This window comes from Oryctolagus cuniculus, chromosome 15 (assembly GCF_051225735.1).
Source record: "Oryctolagus cuniculus isolate XC-2025 breed Fujian yellow rabbit chromosome 15, ASM5122573v1, whole genome shotgun sequence".
Taxonomy (NCBI): Eukaryota; Metazoa; Chordata; class Mammalia; order Lagomorpha; family Leporidae; genus Oryctolagus; species Oryctolagus cuniculus.
In genome coordinates, this window is record NC_142881.1 from 54,358,706 (window position 1) to 54,377,565 (window position 18,860).

Consider the following 18,860-nt stretch of genomic DNA (forward strand, 5'->3'; position numbering starts at 1 on the left):
ACAATGCATAAGTAGCATTTTGCTATCAATGCTATTTTTCCTCATCAGCCCTTTAACACTGCTGGTTTTAAGATATTTACATTACAGGTGTCATGATTATTCCTCCAAAACAGAACCTGTGCACCTTCACCTATTTCTTGTCATAAAGATTCACCAATGCACCCCCTTCCCCTTGGTCGTACCTAATAGCTATGAACAACAGTTTGGTTACTTAAGGGGAAGAAACACAACATAAAAAACATAAAAACAATATTAAAGGATATACTTCAAAGCACAAAATCCTTGAAGAAGGTTGCTGTCTTGGTGATCTTTGAACTATTCTCAACCCATCATTGTGCCTAGAATGTAGAAGGCACTAGATACACATTTATTAAACCAGTACACAAAGTTCTGCAGTTGTAGCTATACCCCTTTTCAGATATAGTAAAATACCTTAAGCATAAAAGATTCTGGTGGTATTTCTAACAATAAGATACACTTAAGAGTGCAAATGTTGCCTGCAGACAGAAGATCCTTCAGCCTCAGAGGTTTTTAAAATGCAGCATAGAGTAGTTAAGGCTTAAATGGCCAATCTATAGTTTGGATAAATCCAAGGAATAACTTTCAGAAATTTTTATAGTTTATTATTTGGCAACCTTTAAACATACAGTATTCCTGGTAATGACTAACAAATGTCAATATTTAGAGGAAAACCAGAGATTCATAAATATTGAACACTTATTAAAAACAATCACCATAACAAAAAGCACATTTTTAAACATTTGGAACATTTGTCAGCAGTTATTTTTAGAACAAATTTAAAATATTTACAGAATAAAAGAAAATTATAAATCATGTGTTGTCTTCCCAAGTAACTTGTATTGTTCCTTCCCTGAAAATAAAAGTCTGATTTCTGTCTTTGTGATAAAAACAAACAGTAACAATCTAATGTGAAGCAAAGAGCCCATTAAAGGTATCATTTAGGCAGGAAAAAAAATTTAATAGCAGTAGTTGATAACAAAAACAAATGTATTCAGATAACTAAGAAAAAAATCTTAACCTCTATAATATAAGCATTTGAGGTGATCCTGGGGGCCCTAAATGAATTCTTTTGGTTCAATACAGTCTGCAAGAAGGCCCACATTATTGCTAATAACTCTGAACGATGTACTTTATTTTTCTGTGCTCTACAATTACTATGGGAAACTAGACTAGGAGCCACAATATAATTTGCCACAGTTGTTTATTTTTTTCCTTGAATGATATGTGAGTAGCAAAACTACTCCTTAGAAATTTCAATTTATAGCTTAATGGCTGAAAATGGCAAAAAACATGGACATTGATATTATCCTTATATAGTTCAGTAGCTGCTAATATCTGCATATGAAGATAGTGTCTTCAAAAGTCTGAAAAAATACAAATCCCACACTAATTTAAACCAACAGAACCTTTGAAAGAGGCCAGGAAAAACTTATGTTAGTTAAAAATGATTTCTATGGCTACCTGAGGAGTTCTCTCTGGTTCTGTATTATGACCACTATAAATTGAGCTTGTAAAAGAGCAGGCGCAATAAAAGCAGCCCTGAGAATCACCCATTTTTTTATTGTTTTGGAGTACATGAAAGAAGTGCACCGTAAGAAAAAGCACACCCTGAAATCTTACCAATTTGCTTTTCCTATGGCACCACTCAGGACTATCTTATAAATAAAGTTGTTACACCATTTTAGTACTTCTGTAACTGAGTCTCCTAGACCAGATAGGACAATCTGTTTTACATTCAAATTCACTCTATATCACATAATGTTAAATAAAACTCTATTGCATTCAAAGCTCAGTTAATAATGAAACTATAAATATTTATGAAAATTTTAAAAACTTAGTGTATCCCATGAGTTAAATATTTATTGCTAATATCATTTAATATTTCCATTTTATTTTATATCAGAAAATTACAAATGTAGAAATGAGCTTCTTTTGAACAAAGTAATTTTCAAAACCATTTTAAACATTTAAAGATCTTAATGCTTCAAAAAGAATCAAAAGACCCAATAATTAGACTTTATTAAAAGTAAAGGCAGAATTTGAGATTATTTTCAATCCCTGAAGCATAAAAAAAAAATACTTACAATATGGTTACATTTTCAAAACATATATCTGTAACTGTTTTATCCACAATCACCATGTCAGTATCAAAAACTTTAGCTCCCATTTTGAACAAACAAAAAATGGCATATCGTTGTGAACCTAGAGAAGAAAGCAACACTGTGTGAACAAGAAAGCCTGTGATAAATCATGCCTGCACTATGTTAAAATCTACATGAAAATGAAAAATACTAGCTTAAGGAATTGTTGATAGATTTTTATTTTCACATAATGTATATTGTAACCCTTAACATTTCAGAGTACCCATTCTGTACACTGTATATTATAAACCTTAATGCTTTATAGTGACTGTTCTGCAAGTATATAGTAATGCTGTAGCCAATGAGAACACAACAATTAAACTAGGCAATGTCAAAAATAAATTTAAATATACAGGCCTCTCACCAGCCTAAAGAAACCAGCAGACTCATAAATTTTATTCCTAGAAACCTCCTGAAGCTTTAATTAATAGTGTACACACACACCATACCACACACACACACACACACACATTCCTCTGTCATTTTAGTTTCCAAGTCTATTTAAGAAAAAGATGTTTTGTGTTAGAAGAGGTTAAGTGTACGCACATTAACAACAGCAAAACATTTTCCACCAAACTAAAAGCAAGGGAGGAAACCACAATAAAACAATAGAAAGTAGACATGGGAACACAAAAAAACATAGCTGCTGGGCCTTTTAATTTGGTGATGTTTTAAAAAGTATTAGGTGATTAAAGGGCTAAACCCTCATTATTGAGAAAATGTAGCTCTTCAGAAAAACTTATTCTCTATAGTAATCAGGAAGATTTACTTAATTCCCATATGCATTCCTTTGAAAAGTAAATTATATTTCCTAATTGAATAACAAACACTAACCTGATTTTAAATTCTTCATATAAAACTCATTATGCTCAATATGATTCAGTTTTTAAAGTATGAGGAACAAAGCTATCACAATAGACAAGAAAGATACAGGATTATCGTATCTTTTCTGCTTTTTCTCTAACAACAAGAAATCATTTGAGGTTAATTTCCATGACCTAAGCAATACATGGATTTCTGAAGAATATATAAGGCCACAAAATGCTGAAGAAAAAAAAAATTCAGATCAAGGTAAAAATCTTTCCTTATTAGAGCCTGTTAAAAAATCTGAAGTAACAATATAAGGCAGCAAAGACCTCCCAGATACTGGTCAAATGAAAAAATCTTGCCTTTATCTTCATTCCTTAAATATTTTCTTTTGTTCCATACTTCCCTCCCTCCTTCTCCCCATCCTGAACCCATTACTATCTTTGCACAGGTTGCTATCAATAATTATACATAACTAGATAGGTAATATCTTCATTCATCCAAGAGATAGCAACACATTTATACTAAAAATCAGAAACAATAGTTCAGCAAGATTCTGCCAATTCTGTCAAATGACATTAGTTTATTTAAGTGTGGAAGCAGTCTCTTTTCTCAGACACAAATTTACTATAAAGAAAAAAGTTCAATTACAAACTAAAATTATACATACGTTCTTTATTGCTGAAGTGATCGGAGTCTTTCCACATTAATGGTATTCGAACATCTATAAAGGAGGAGAAATAAGAAGTAACAACTTTGGTAATTTCTAATTTTCATGGTGACAGGAACCTCTGAATTCCATATTATATTATGACTATCAAAGCCAAAGTAAAATTTTATTCAACAATGCATCTTCTAGTTGCTGGTTTATTGTTTGCACTTTCAAAATTATTTTAGGAGCATTTATTTATTTATTTGAAAGGTGGAGTGATAGAGAAAGAGGGAGACAGCCATTCCCCAAATGACCAACATGGGCCAGGCAGAAAGGAGGAGCCAGGAACTCCATCCACGTTTCCCAAATGGGTAAACAGGGCCCAAGCACCAGGACCATTTTCTGTTGCTTTCCCAGGCACATTAGCAGGAAGCTGGATCAGAGGTGGAACAGCCGGGACTTGAACCGGCAACTGAGACGAGGCCAGCATCATAGGTGGCAGCTGAACCTACTGGTCCACAAAGCTGGCCTTGGTTTGCACTTTTAAAAGTTATTTAGGCAAAATGTTCAGGTACGTGAAGTAAAAATACATTCTTATAAAAACAACTGTTCTAGCTCTAGGTACAAATCTCTTCCTCATTGGTTTATGATGTCATCTTTGTTACATATACCATTCTGGCAATATATTTACAGATTTAGTCCAATAATTTATCAATTAGTGTCTACCCTAACACCAACATCTTACTATTATAACTAGTATATCTTTATATTTTACTATTTGTTAGAAATATTTCCTTTTGAGAGCATCTCATTCCAACCCAGTACTTTCTTTATGGAGATTTTAAAGCATTATATCAAAATCCCTCTCTCCCACCCCTGGATATTTAGTATTCTATCGCCCAAATTTACCTTGGGTACCAGTAACTTACGTCTTTATATAGACTAGCAAAATATATCTAATATATTTGCCACTACATTCTTACTAAGTTACTCTTAGATATTTAACAGAGCTTTGTTTTAATAAAGGAGACCTCTTTTGTTTTCTTTTGTAAAGGGTCTCTTTTTTGCCATCATCTTTTCTAGCTAGTCACTGATGGTTTTGAAAGAAAGAAATGTCTACCTTTTGTAGATTTATCTTGAATCCAGCCACTTTTACTGAATTCTTTATTCAAGCAGTGTTTTAGTAAATACCCTTAGGTTTTACACGTCTGCAACCCATTATCTTCAAATAGTACTCAATTTGTCTATTTCAAGAGGTTCATCTTTTATTCTTAATTCCTGTATTAGCTAGGATTTCTAAAGTGTTAAATTATATTGACATAATAGACATTGTTATTTTGTTCTTAATTTAGTGGAAACGCCTTTATCATTGTATAATTATGACTTGGTTGATGTCCAGTCAAAGAGCCCTCTTCTTCTTGCTTGACCACAGTTGCTGACTCACTTCAGTTCCCAGCTGTTCTTGTACACAGCTGTTCTTGCTCAGTGAGGGTGGCATTTAACTATCTACGCTGTCATGGAAGGAACACAGATGCTGACTTTCTTCGCTATACACATGGCCTAAGAGTCTTCCCCTTTCCTGTGTGAGCTCCCCCAGAGCTGATGGTAGTTATTACCGGTTTCCCAAGTGGACGTGTACTATGCAGACAGCAAAACATGGTAACCCATTAACTGCATTTCTTAATTCTGCCTCACATGATAAAAGTTCTTTCTAGATTTTTGCAAATGGTTGACTCAGTTTGTGTATACTGCCCTCATCTTTATCCTTTTTCTAATGTCTTCATTGATATTTTCATGGCAAACAGAGAGCCACAATAAGATGGCTAAGTTGACCTATCAGGTCCTGAAAGTTTGTTTATCATTTTCAAAAATAAAAAACTTAAGCATTGAGTGAACTTCTTTGTTTTAATCATGGAATTAGTACTCAGTAAAAAAGCTGAGACAATTATCACAATGTAATTATTTAGTGTTCAGCAGAAACAATCAGGAAAAATTTGCTATTCTTATAAACATCTGGAGAGTAAGTTGTAAAACTGGAAGTGAAAATCCAGCCTCTGCAGACTATCAATGCAATCTCAGAAACATTATGCAACTTTGTTGCAAATATTCATTTTGGCCAAAACAAATTCATATTTTCATCCCAGTGTCAAAATAAAATAGTTATCAAAGTGAATTTGTATTTTATTTTCTTTGTTTTTACAAATATACTGACAAGATATAATTAAGTCTAGGCAAAGATGAAAAGAAATTACATATGTATCCCATCTTCTGAGAATTCCATTTTCTTAATTTAATTTAAAATTATCTTTTGTAAAGAAAAAAACACATGCAGAAATACGCTCTATTTTTATGTGTATTTGTGGTCAGAAAATTTTTTTTCTTTTACTTTAATGCTTTTACTTAAGCCTCCTTTTAAATGTACAGTTAATTCTAATATGGTAAATTGCTACAGTACATAAACTATTATGAAATGACAATAGATGTTGACTCTAACATGACATTTGAGTCTTCAACAGCAATTTAAGAGACCTTGCTTGTTTACTGAGTAGCACCATTTTAAAAGCAAGAAACGGAGAATTATGTTTAATTATTTTTAGAAAATCCTCTTTAAAAATCTGTACTATTTACTTACATTAAAAGGTATAGAACATAGTAAACAATTACAATGCAAAAATATTCTATCAGCAAAAGGACAAGAAGGGTTTTATGTCTGTCATAACTGGAAAGAAAAAAACATGAATATAAATAACAGAATTGTACATAGTTCAATTATTTTTCTGAAGAATTTTTGGCTTAGCTGAGATCAATTTTGCTGATTTAAGTCAAATTATGTCCTATGTAAAATGTAGGCCTATCCTTCTTGTAGGATAATCTTCGGTTACCCATAAAAACATTACTGAAAACAGTTCACTGGTGACAGGGCCTGAAATGTAGCAGCAGACTCCCTAATTCAAGGCTTTTGGCCAACGAAATAAACCAGTCCTTACTGAAGGACTGATGGAGGTATATACTGTTGTTTCCAAAATGCACTGATGAGATAATATTTGCAGAAGTGCATTATCTAAATGGTGAACATATGAGTCAGCCATGTATTCACAGCAATCTGTGGCATCTCCAAGCCATTGTCTTAGCTTCCCTACTTTGGAGAAACTGAGACTACACAGCATAAGTGCCATCTAGTGGTAAAAGGTCTCCTAACTGTACTAGGAATTCAGAGAAAGGAAACATTACTTCAAGCTGCAGTTAACAGAGAATGTTTCATAGATAAGCAAACAGATCTTAAAGAAAATATAGTTATTTTATGAGTTAAGTGCGTGTTGGAAGCATGAAGTAAGTTGATAGGGCAAGGAGAGAAATGTCTGCCTAGAGCAGATGGCTTTTGGGGTAATGGAAGGGATGGCTGGAAAAACAAGGAATTGGAATGGAAGACAAAAGGGGCTGGGCCCAGAGGGAGGGAGGAGTTTGGTCTTCACCCTGCCAGCAACAAAGAACAGAGATCCAAACAATAAATATCCAGTAAGCAATTACAATGTGCCAAGTGCTGTGCTAGCTTCTGAGTGTAAAGTGATGAACAAAATAAACACGGTCCCAATCCCCATGGAACTTCTGGCCTAGCCAAACATTAAAAACATTACTAAGGCTTCTGAGCAGAAAAGGAATGGATAACAAAAGGAATTGAGTTACAGCCCAGATGGATCATGGACAGCCAAGTCACTTAACCTCTGAGTCTGTAGAAAAAGACTATACAGGCTTCAGGAGGAGAAAACTATATAATACAGGTGAAACATTTCAGAAACCGTAAAGTCCTACACAGAAATAGAGCATAATGAGGCAAACAGTATTTGAGAACAAACGTTCTGATAGAGATGTAAAGAATAAAATGAAGAGAATGGAATAAAACAAAACCAATCAACTCTAGCTAAATCATAAAAATTTTTCAGCAATATAAAACATACCTGATATGGCAATCTTTCCTTTACATGCTGTTCGTTCTTTATTTTCAAAATTCACATCACTGTCAAAAGAAAAAAACCTTATATAAAAGAGGCCTTTCTAAAAACAGTAATTTTAAGTCTTTCACTAAGGCCCAAATACTAAAAACAGACACATACCTATGAATCATAATGATATCCAGTTATTGTAAACTATTTGACACAAACTTTAAGATATTTAATCAACAGCTAGCTAGTTTTAAGAGAAATGTATAAAGCCATTCTCTGACTTTTCATATAAATTTCATATTCCCTGATGATTATATTCTAGTTACTCTACAATGAAAACTTTGTGTGATAACTTGCATTCATAAACAGGATGTGTAATATTTGGCCAGATCTCTGGAAGTGTAATACCTTGGATCGATACTTCATAAACAACATTTTTGCTTAGTACATTCAGTGGCCTGAGAAAGTTAATCTACTTTCCAATCACTTAACTATGCAGGGATACTGTACCTTTATCCAACCTGTCAAATAACCAAAAATAACTTTCTACTCTATATTTACATGAGATTAATATCATTAATATTTCATTGCCCTAAGATTCCAAAGAACTAAGTATACGATAAGCAAACAATAAAGTAAGGTGGAAAAGGACAGAAATGGTACAGTAAGGAAATAAAATACGGAAAATATCTTAATGACAATATGCAGAAAGTTTCAAGGGACTGGCATTGTGGTGTTAGTGGGTAATACCACTGCCTTTGGTGTCAACGTACCTTATGAGTGCCGGGTTCGAGATCTAGCTGCTCCACTTCCAATTCAGCTCCCTATTGGTGTGTGTCTAGGAACGCAGTGGAAGATGGCCCATGGGAAACCTGGAGGAGGCTGTTGGCTCCTGGCATCAGATTAGCCCAACTCTAGACATTAGGGCCGATTGGGGAGTGACCTAATGGATAGAGGATTTCTCTTTCTCTCTCTCTACCTTTCAAATGAATAAATAAATCTTTTTAAAAAAGGTTTCAAGAGAAACTCTGGGAATATAAAATACTTCCAAGTCTGACTTTAAAAAAAAAAAGATTTATTTATTTATTTGAAAGGCAGAGTTAGAGAGAAGCAGAGGCAGACAAAGGGAAAGAGAGGTCTTCCAACCACTGGTTCACTCTCCAAACGGCCTCAAAAGCTGTTGAGGGATGATCCGAAGCCAGGATCCAGGAGCTTCTTCCAGGTCTCCCATGTGCGTGCAGGGGCACAAGAACTTGGGCCATCTTCCACTGCTTTCCCAGGCCATAGCAGAGAGCTGGGTCGAAAGAGGGGCAGCTGGAACTTGAACAGCCACTTATATGGGATGCCGGCATGGCAGCTGGTGGCTTTATCCTCTACTTCACAGCACCAGCCACCAAATTCGACTTTCTAACCTACTACCACTATGTAAGAAAAAAAAAAAAAAAAAAAAGCCTTTCAAATTGTTAACTCTTATTAGATCAAGACAATCTTATCCTTAGTATCCCCCCAATCTCCTATCTCCTAATCACCTATGTTTACAGATCAGCATTCCATTTCCAAGGCAGTATTTCTAGGAATATTCTCAGTATATTTTTTTGTCCCTATTCAATTTGGCTGGCTAATTAACTGCCAGATAATTTAATTAGGCACTTCAAACGTGCAGTAAGATGGAAACTTTCCATTTGAATATTTATGAGTCTAAGAGGGCTTTTGGAGAAAGACTGGGTAAGAGTTTAAACTAACTAATTTTCAGAAAAAATGATACCAACTTCATGCTTAAACAGACTTGTTAAAAAGACTATCTAGATATTCATTATTGTACACCAAATATGAAAACAAAATATATCTTGTTTATTTAAACTCCCTTACTGGATTATAATTTAAGTATTATAATTTACTGATGTACTTCAGTTGTTTAGTTTCTATGGAGACATTTACATGGTATTTATAGAACCACACATTAGTATGACTTCAATAATGTAGCAGATTTAAAGCTGCATCCCATCTAGACAAGGATGGTATGATCTCACTCACATGTGGAATCTTACAAAGGTGATCTCATAGAAGCTGAGAGTATGATGGGGGTTACCAGACACTGAGGAGAGAAGGGGGAAGGAGGAAAGGTACCGGTACTAGGATAGGAGCAAGAAGTAAAATGTTCTAGTGTTCTACTTCATTAAGGTGACCACAGATAATGGCTAATGTATTGTATATTATTCTTACAAAAAAGCTAGAAGAAAGGAATATGAATGTTTTTACCATATGAAATCATAAATGAGACAGATACTTTAGCCTGATTTGGACATCACACAATGTATACATGTGTCAAAGCATTGTAACAGCAACCCCATAAATGTGTATAATTTTTATGTTAGTTAAAAAATGAGAGAACCTTATCTAATTATATTCACATCTAGTATATAACTAGGACATTCACTCAGTGAAAAACAGAAATACTCCTTGATTATTTCAAAATGTTTCATTGAATCACAAATGTTTAAAAGTCAAATTCAACATTAATATTTACTTGTCACGTTGGAAAACATTATTTGCTTATTTGCTCATCCTAGAGTGAAAAGTCTGACTATCAGACATTTGGTGAAACAATATACTGAAAAGACCAGTAGAAATCAAACCCAAGTATCAATTTAAAAAAAAAAAGCAAAAGAAATACTATATAAATACATTTAGTTGGTATTTGAAAATATTTTTAAAAACACCTTCTATGTAAGCAATGTGTAAAATAAATTCCTAAAACACTTATTTTACTGAAAAAAATATAAGAGTTCTAATATGATGAGTAACTTAAGTATTACAGAATAGATTATGGATTGTGTAAAGTTCACATACATTAGATATTATTAAATTGGATTAAATTTGAGGCTTTGGCAGGCAAGTGAAATTCTGAAATATGGGAAACACAAAAAGTAAACTTGCTGAATATTTATCTGCCCAACCCCAAGGTTTCCCCCCTCCAAAACGCTCAACCGCCTGGCAGAGAACAGCTTTCTTTCCTGCAACTGTAAATCACTTGCATGGACATTTCCAGGACCGGTTGCAAGTTGATGATACATAAATTTTATCTACAATATAAATACAATTAACCATATCATCTTATAGAATTGTCTGCCTTTAAAAAAAAGAGAAGAACTAAAGTAGTTTAGCCTCAATTTTCTAAAGAAAATTAGTAATGTCTTTCTAAAGCTAGAATTAGTTTCAATTCAAATAATCCCCAAAACTGTTATTTAGGGTGCTAAAATGTGATGTTTTTCTCATTTAATCCAAATTGTGAATAAAATTGTTAAACATTATCTGTTTAATAATGTGCTACTGTAGCTAATAGTTTGTTAGAGTTAAATAAATCCTTGTTTGGAAATCTGCAATGTGAATGCCAATTTTGAATGCTACAATTAGAGGGCCAGTCCCAAGAAGAGCAAATAACCACAGAGTTACCAGAACAAAGCACAACTAAACAAGAGAGCACCTGACTCACAGGAACCCTGTGTACAGCATTATTTTGGTGAGGTTTTATAAGTATTAATTTAACAAACACAGAAAAGACAAATTCTTCATTTTATTACTTATATTTGTGCATGTAGGTAAATAACATGACCAACAGAGGGTGCCAATTTTCCATTCTGTTGCCCAAAACTGTATTAACATTGACTTGTGTAAATACAGATCATCTTATTTTATATTGTTCCATATGGAAATCTAAAATAGCATTTCTTTGCCAAGATTAACAAGTTATAATGAGAAATAGAACAATCATGGAAATACTTTACATTTTATTATTGAAATACTACTTTTAAATGGGATCCTATTATTTAAAAGATTATAAAACCTTTCACCTCTTATACAAATAAGTGAAAACTAAAACTCAGAAATGCTTAGCATAAAATTTTAAGCCATCCTAAAACTATGTGGTGTAAAATAGCTTCATAAATACATTAAACTGGGAAGATGAGCTTTCTACTCCAAATGTGACATGAGCTCTTTTCAACAGACATCACACTACAGAGTTTCAGAAATAAAATTAGTAATCTCTTTAAATACATGGTTTATTATAGAACTACTGAGTACATAATTTTCACTTCCAGCCTACAGTTTTTTCTTTTACATTATAGAATATAAACAATAAAGTAGGAAACTAGAGCATAAGAAACACTTATGTAATCACATAAAATTCATGAAGTTACTTTGGTACTATTAAAATTCACAATTATGTTGAATGATATATAATTCAGTCTTATAAATAACTGATTAGTATTATATTTACAAAGCCAAATAAAGCATTTCAGAAGTTAGGTCAAGAGATGAATGGGTAAGGGTGTGGGGCAAGTCTTGGGTAGAGGACAAATAGATGACATCACTATCAAAACATAAGCTCAGAGAGAATAGGGTTTTAATGGCATATCTATTTGGTTCACTGCTGTACTGATGGTGCCTAGTACATAACTCAGTGCCTTCAAAGGCTTTTAAGGAGGCTGAATAAAATAAGGATAAGGTCATTTTTATGGAGCGTGTGATAGATCTGGACTTTTCAGTTTCAGGTTTGGATTTTATATGTTAGTAACTAGATGTTACTGAGTTGCTACTGACTTTAGCTTCAACTTTCTTATCTGCAAAATGGGGAGGACATCTACTTATCTCACAAACCTACTGAATGAATAAATAAATGTATTCTCTACCATTCTTTAAACTGTTACACAAGTACAAGGATTACTTTAGGAGGGCTGGCGCTGTGGCGTAGCGGGTAAAGCCACTGCCTGTGGTGCTGGCATCCCATACGTGCTCCAGCTTGAGTCCCGGCTGCTCCACTTCTGATCCAGCTCTCTGCTGTGGCCTGGGAAAGCAGTAGAAGATGGCCCAAGTCCTTGGGCCCCTGCACCTGCATGAGAGACCCTGAAGAAGCTCTTGGCTTCTGGCTTCAGATCGGCTCAGCTCCGGCCATTGTGGCCACTTGGGGAGTGAACCAGCAGATGGAAGACCTGTCTCTCTCTCTCTGCCTCTCCTCTCTCTGTGTAACTCTAACTTTCAAATGAATAATAAATATAAAGAAAAAAAGAAAAAAATTACTTTAGGAATGTTTATACTTTTGGTCTCAGTATTTAGCATGCGGCTTGTGTAGAGGAAGCACCAAACCATTTGCTGAAGTGATCAGAGGATGACTTCCCAGTTCTGGTAAAATGGAAATCATCTAAACCAGATTCTCTCAACACTTTCTACAAAAGCTTTCAGTTTAACAAGGAAAGCACATAAAATCTCCTGTAAGCCCACACCAACAGCATAACCAAAAAAGGAGGGACTACTACAAACATCAATGTACACATTAAAGGAAAAACCAACATCTGAAACTACCACAACCAGCTCCTGGGGTTCCTCTGAAATAGTCAGGTGAGCACTGTACAATACAGGTAAAACCAACTTAGAATCTCCGCTGCAGCAGGAAAGGACAGGCCTAAGAACTGGTGGATACCACAGCACCAGTTCTTGAGGAATTGAAAAAAAGGGCTCCAAAAGTTATCTGGTCTAAAACTTGTTGGTCTTGTGGAAAGAAGAGGAAGACAACAGTGTAAGGAGAGTGGGGCGGAGGAAGAACAGGAGGTTTGGCATGAGAAAACAGAAAGAAGTGATTAAAGTCAAAACCCCTAAGAAACAAAATAGTATCATTTAATAAGGAAACAGCTCTCATGATTTTAATAACAGAAAACATGCTTGAAACCAGTAAGCCCTTCAAAACAATTGCACACCCCTAACCTCAGTCACTTGGTCTAGGAAAATCCTACATATTTCATTAGAGACAAACAAAGAAACTGATACCCATAGAAAGTGTCTATAAATAAAACAATCAAAACCCACTGGGGCTGGCTCCATGGCACAGATTAATCCGCCTGTGGCGCCAGCAACCCATATGGGTGCCGTTCTAGTCCCGGCTGCTCCTCTTCCAATCCAGCTCTCTGCTGTGTCCTGGGAAAGCAACAGAAGATGGCCCAAGTGATTGGACCCCTGCACCTGCATGGGAGACCTGGAAGAAGCTCTTGGCTCCTGGCTTTGGATCAGCACATCTCTGGCCGTTGTGGCCATCTGGGGGGTGAACCAACAGAAAGAAGACCATTCTCTCTGTCTCTCCTTCTCACTGTCTGTAACTCTACCTCTCTAGTAAATAAATAAAATCTTAAAAAAAAAAAAAAGTCTACCAACCCCACCTCCAAAAAATATGAAGTAACCAAGGGCTGGCATTGTGGTGCTTTAGGTTAAGCCAATGCTTTTAACACCGGCATCACATATTAGAGCATCAGTTGAGTCCTGACCATTCTGCTTCCAGTCCATCTCCCTTCTAATGCACCTAGGAAAGCAGTAGAAGGTGGACCAAGTACTTGGGCCCCTGCCACCCACGTGGGAGACCTAGATGGAGTTCCAGACTCCTGGCTTCAGCCTGGCCCTGCTCCAGCTGTTGCACCATTTGGGGAGTGAACCAGTGGATGGAAGATCACTCTCATTCTTTCTGTCACTCTGCCTTTCAAATAAATAAGTAAATAAATCTTTAAAAAAATACACAAAGTAACACAATCTGTAACACAATACTTCAAAGGAATTAAGTGCAGTTAAACAAGTTTTGCAAATCTGAAAGAAACCAGGAATCTGAAATCTAAAGCCTCAGACTAGGAAAGAATACACAATAGGCAGATATTTAAAGAGAGGAAAGAAAAACAACATTCTGAAATGAACATTAAAATATAAGATGCCCAAAGATAAACAAACAAAAGTATACTAAGGGATACACATAGTGGATAGGAATATAAAGAACCAAAAACCAAAACTGAAAGTGTTAAAGGATCAGAAAGATTTATGACATAGGCCAAGAAGATCCAACTTAGGTGTAATTGAAGTTATAAGAAAACCCAAATAATGAGATAGAATTAATAAAAGTATTAATTCCAGAATCCAGGAAAACTTTATGACCACAAAAGAAACAAATCTGGACACCAAAAGAGTCCCTAAATGAGCCAAATGGTCGATCATATACATATCCCAGTAACATGATCAGACTTTAAGATGAAGAAGAAAACTACTTTCAGTCTCCAGGCAGAAAAACCAAATCATTCAAAAAATAAAACTGAACATTAGATTTTTTTGAATTACATGTTAACCACAGGCAAGGTTTTCAAGAAACTAAAGGAAAAGTGTTGGCCAAGGATTTTCTAGCTAGCCAGTTATCCTTTAAGAAACAACACTAAAGAAAACCACTTTAAACATGAAAAGATGTGAAGAAAACTCATGTACACAATCTACTAGCTGATGAGCTTATCTAAAATAGATGATTTTGGAAAGTACAATGTGCCACATTTTCAGATTAGTTCTTGTTTTCTAGAATGAATATAAGAAACACAATTTCAAAGAAGACTTAAGATAAAAATGGGCCAAGATATATCAAACAAATGCAAACAATAAGAAAGCAGAACATGTGATCCTATCAAGCAAGGTAGAATTCAGGTCCAAAGCTTTACACACCATAGCAATAACAACTAAAGGGTACTTTATAATGCTAAAGGCTGCAGCTGACAATGGATATATAAGAAGGTCCTAATGTACCAAATGTTACACCGTGTCCTCATAAAACAAAAGGTATAGGAGATCTAAGGATAAAGAGAACAGAGCCTTAGTAACAAAAAATCTTAATTTCTTTCAACACAATTCAAATGATCAAAAAATAAGTAGAATATAGAAGAACTTTAAGCCATAAAAATGTCTATTGAACACATGCACCAAACTTTATATCCCAATAAAAAGAAATTTAACTTCAAAGCCAATGGAACAGTCCTGAAAATGGACCATACTGAGTCATAAAGAATACCTCAAGATATTCCATATATCAGAAATAATTTGATCAAGATACAACTAACTTAATTCCTCTTTTTGTGAGGGCACAGTAGCTCATACTTAAGAAATTCTCCCACAGAAAACATGAAATCTAAAAAAAAAATTATTTTAAAAACAACTAGCTGGGGGCCAGTATTGTGACACAGTGGGTTAAGCCATTGCCTGTGCTGCTTTCATCCTGTGTGAGCACAGGTTCAAAACCTGGCTGCTCTACTTCCAATCCAGCTCCCTGCTCACATGCCTGACAAAGCAGAATAAGATGGCCCAACATTCAGGCCCCTGCCTCTCACATGGGAGACCTTGATGGAGTTCCAGGATCTTGACTTGGAGTCATTTGGGAAGTAAACTAGTAAACTAGTAAATCTCTCTGACTCTCTCTCTGTAACTCTGCCTTTCACATAAATAGGATCCACACAACTATCTGGAGGAAATGACAATGAAAAGTAGGCAGAAACTGGAAGAACCTACAATGGAAAAAGGAAGTGGCACTCTGATATATGCATACAATGGAATGCTACTTATCAATAAAGAGGGAAAAGCATTTTATCACATGATCAATCTCAGGAGTACCATGCTGAAAGATAGAAGCCTTTAGTGTACGATTCTGTTTATAGTAAGTTCTACAACAGGCAAAATTAATCTGTGGCAGAACACAGGCTGCCTCCTGGGACAGAGATGGAAGCAAATGATATGGGGGACTAGGCAGAGTCCGGTAGGCACACATGAGCTGGAATTTCTGCAAGTCCTACATTCTGACTCTATCCCCTTACCTGTCAATCTCCTACACCAACTTTCCCATGATATACCTGTGTCTCAACTGGGATCAAGAAACAGGAGACACCATGATGGATGGCCATATGGAGGTTAAACTCCTAGAAAGCCTCACACACACTAAACTATACCTATACTCCATCCCATCTATGGATTCAAGGAGGGCACCACCCCCATCTCATAGAAGAGACTGATAACGTGGGAAGGGTCCTTCTTTAACTCTTGACCATGCTTGGGGATCCTTCTCAGGCCTCCCAACTTCCTTCATAGGCAGCTCTCTAGCCCACTGTTGGAAAGTATCTCCGTTTGGGGTGGCCCACATTCACACGTGAATATAAGTTCTCTCTCTTGAATAAATCCTGCCTTCACTTGTGCTCTGTATCTATGCCTCTGCTTTGAATTCTCATCTCTGTGAGGGCAAGAACCTGTAACAAAGATTAAGAAGCATATGTCCCTAACACAAGGACTGCTCTAAACTGGGAATGGAGAAGGTGCATGAGGAAGCATGATAGAGCTTAAAAATATGATTAATTCAAAGAGAAAAAAGGTAAACAGAAATAAAAAAGCTCTGTATATGAAATAACATAACCATACTGAAAAAAATTCATTTCATACAGAGAAAAAGTTCATTTCTAGAAAATATGAATACAGTTCTTTGCTCTGTATCTACACATATACACACACACAAAGAATTACAAAGAACTTATATTGAATTATATAATAAAAATAGGATGAACTGATAGAGGGAAAGATGTAAGATTAGGAAAATATTAATTGCAGCATGTACTTGGTAGGCATGTGGGTCTTCATTGTGTAATTTTTTTAAACTTTTCTCTGACAACATTTTCATAATAATTTCTATCTGTTGGTAAAGAAATGCAAAGAAATCTTAAATTTATCTAAAGAGATTTTCATAGGCACTAAATATACTGATACTATAGGTATGAAATTATCTCACATAATAGTATTATAAAAACAAGGAAATACATTGCTGTTATTGGGAGTTAAGATTTTCGGTCTCATGCAACATATGATAATTTAAGAAAACAAAAATCTGTAAGTATTAATAGAAACCAATGATTTTTCTAAAAGTATCTTTCATATCTAGTACACTGAAAAAAGCCTAGACACAGTGACAGCCCAGTAACAATGAGCATACTTAGTTACCCACATCTTACTTTCAAAATACAATTCACCTCCACAGGACTCACAGCAATGGCTGACTCAAGGACTGGGGCAGGAAAAATACAAGGCAAGCCTGGATCTTCTTAATTTCAGAAAGCAAGGATGCTCTTTCTTTTCCTTTTTTTTTTTTTTTTTTTGTTAAGATTTATTTATTTATTTGAAAGTCAGAGTTACAGAAAGAGAGGAAGAGATAGAGACAGAGAAAGTAAGAGAGATTATTCCATCTCTGGTTCACTCCCCAGATGCCTGCAATGGCCAGGGCTGGGCCAAGTCCAGGCCTGGAACCAGGAGCTTCATCTGCGTCTCCTATATGGGTGGCAGGGGCCCAAACACACGGACCATCTTCTGCTGCTTTCCCAGGCACAATAGCAGGGAGCTGGATCAGAAATGGAGCAGCTGGGACATTAACTAGCACCCATCTGGGATGCCAGCACTGCAGCTTTACCCGCTATGCCACAATGCCAAACCAGCAAGGATGTTCTTAAAGTCTAGTAGAGGCATATGGAAAGAACAAGGAAGCCCTTGTAAAGAACTCCCACTGAACAAATTTGGGAAATTCTGACTATCACAACGCTTAATGACTAAAAATGATAATTATTAAATAAAAGTCTATGAATACATACAAAGAAAACAGAAGAATGCACACATTACCAGTTAAGAGGCCCAGGTATTTTACCCTAGCTTTGATATATAAATCTAAAGGGATTGATCTTATTTAACATTTCTATAAGTCAGTAACTTCAAAACTAGTAAACTGTCAAATTAAGAAAATGGCTCACTTCACAATTCACTAAAAAATACTTAAAGAACATTAGCTCTTAAACCAGCACTTCTCAAATCCTTCTCTGAAAAAGCATCCTTAACAAAGTACCCTAATAATCCTAATAAAGGATGAGGGGAAAGAACACAACATAGTCCCAAGAGCAAGCGAACATAACCTAAAACTATCCCACAATTCCAGGCATTCATGCTTCCTCCCAGGAATGCACGCTGCAAGAAGGCGCACCGCATCTCTGCCATGGACGTGCCCGCTTCCTGATGCTCAGTCCTGCTCTCTCAGGGATGCGTCCCTGTTTGAGAGCACTGACTTAAGCCAATGTATGTCTACATGAAACAATTTCATTTCATAATGCCTGGAGCACCTAATAATGAAAATTACTTGACATTTGTTGAGTATAAAGTACGGAAAAGGCATTTTATTAGATTTATATATAAAAATACATAAAGTCACAATTTTTTTTTACATGAAATACTTTTATTTTAGACATGCAAGAAAAAGCTATTTCAGAATCTTAAAGTCACAATTTTAAAAATGTAAACATTATCATGCCCACTGTAACAAGGAATTGAGGTCAAAGAGAAAAATGAATATCTCATGGCGCTACAGCTAATACATTCAACTATTTTGTATTCAGATCTCTATTATACCATAACCTCATCAATATTTTATTTCTATAA

At 35.3% G+C, this 18,860-nt stretch overlaps 1 protein-coding gene across 5 annotated transcripts in view; it reads right to left on the minus strand.

Moving 5' to 3' along the window:
- RTKN2 (rhotekin 2) overlaps positions 1–18,860 on the minus strand; it is a 138,231-nt gene that overhangs the window by 109,064 nt on the left and 10,307 nt on the right. For all 5 annotated transcript variants that reach the window (XM_089314095.1, XM_089314093.1, XM_089314096.1 and 2 more), the window contains 3 exons: positions 7,578–7,636; positions 3,640–3,693; positions 2,106–2,223 (listed from right to left, as the gene is read on the minus strand). In XM_089314095.1, the coding sequence (XP_089170221.1) occupies positions 2,106–2,223; positions 3,640–3,693; positions 7,578–7,636 (231 nt within the window). The remainder of the gene's footprint in view (positions 1–2,105; positions 2,224–3,639; positions 3,694–7,577; positions 7,637–18,860) is intronic.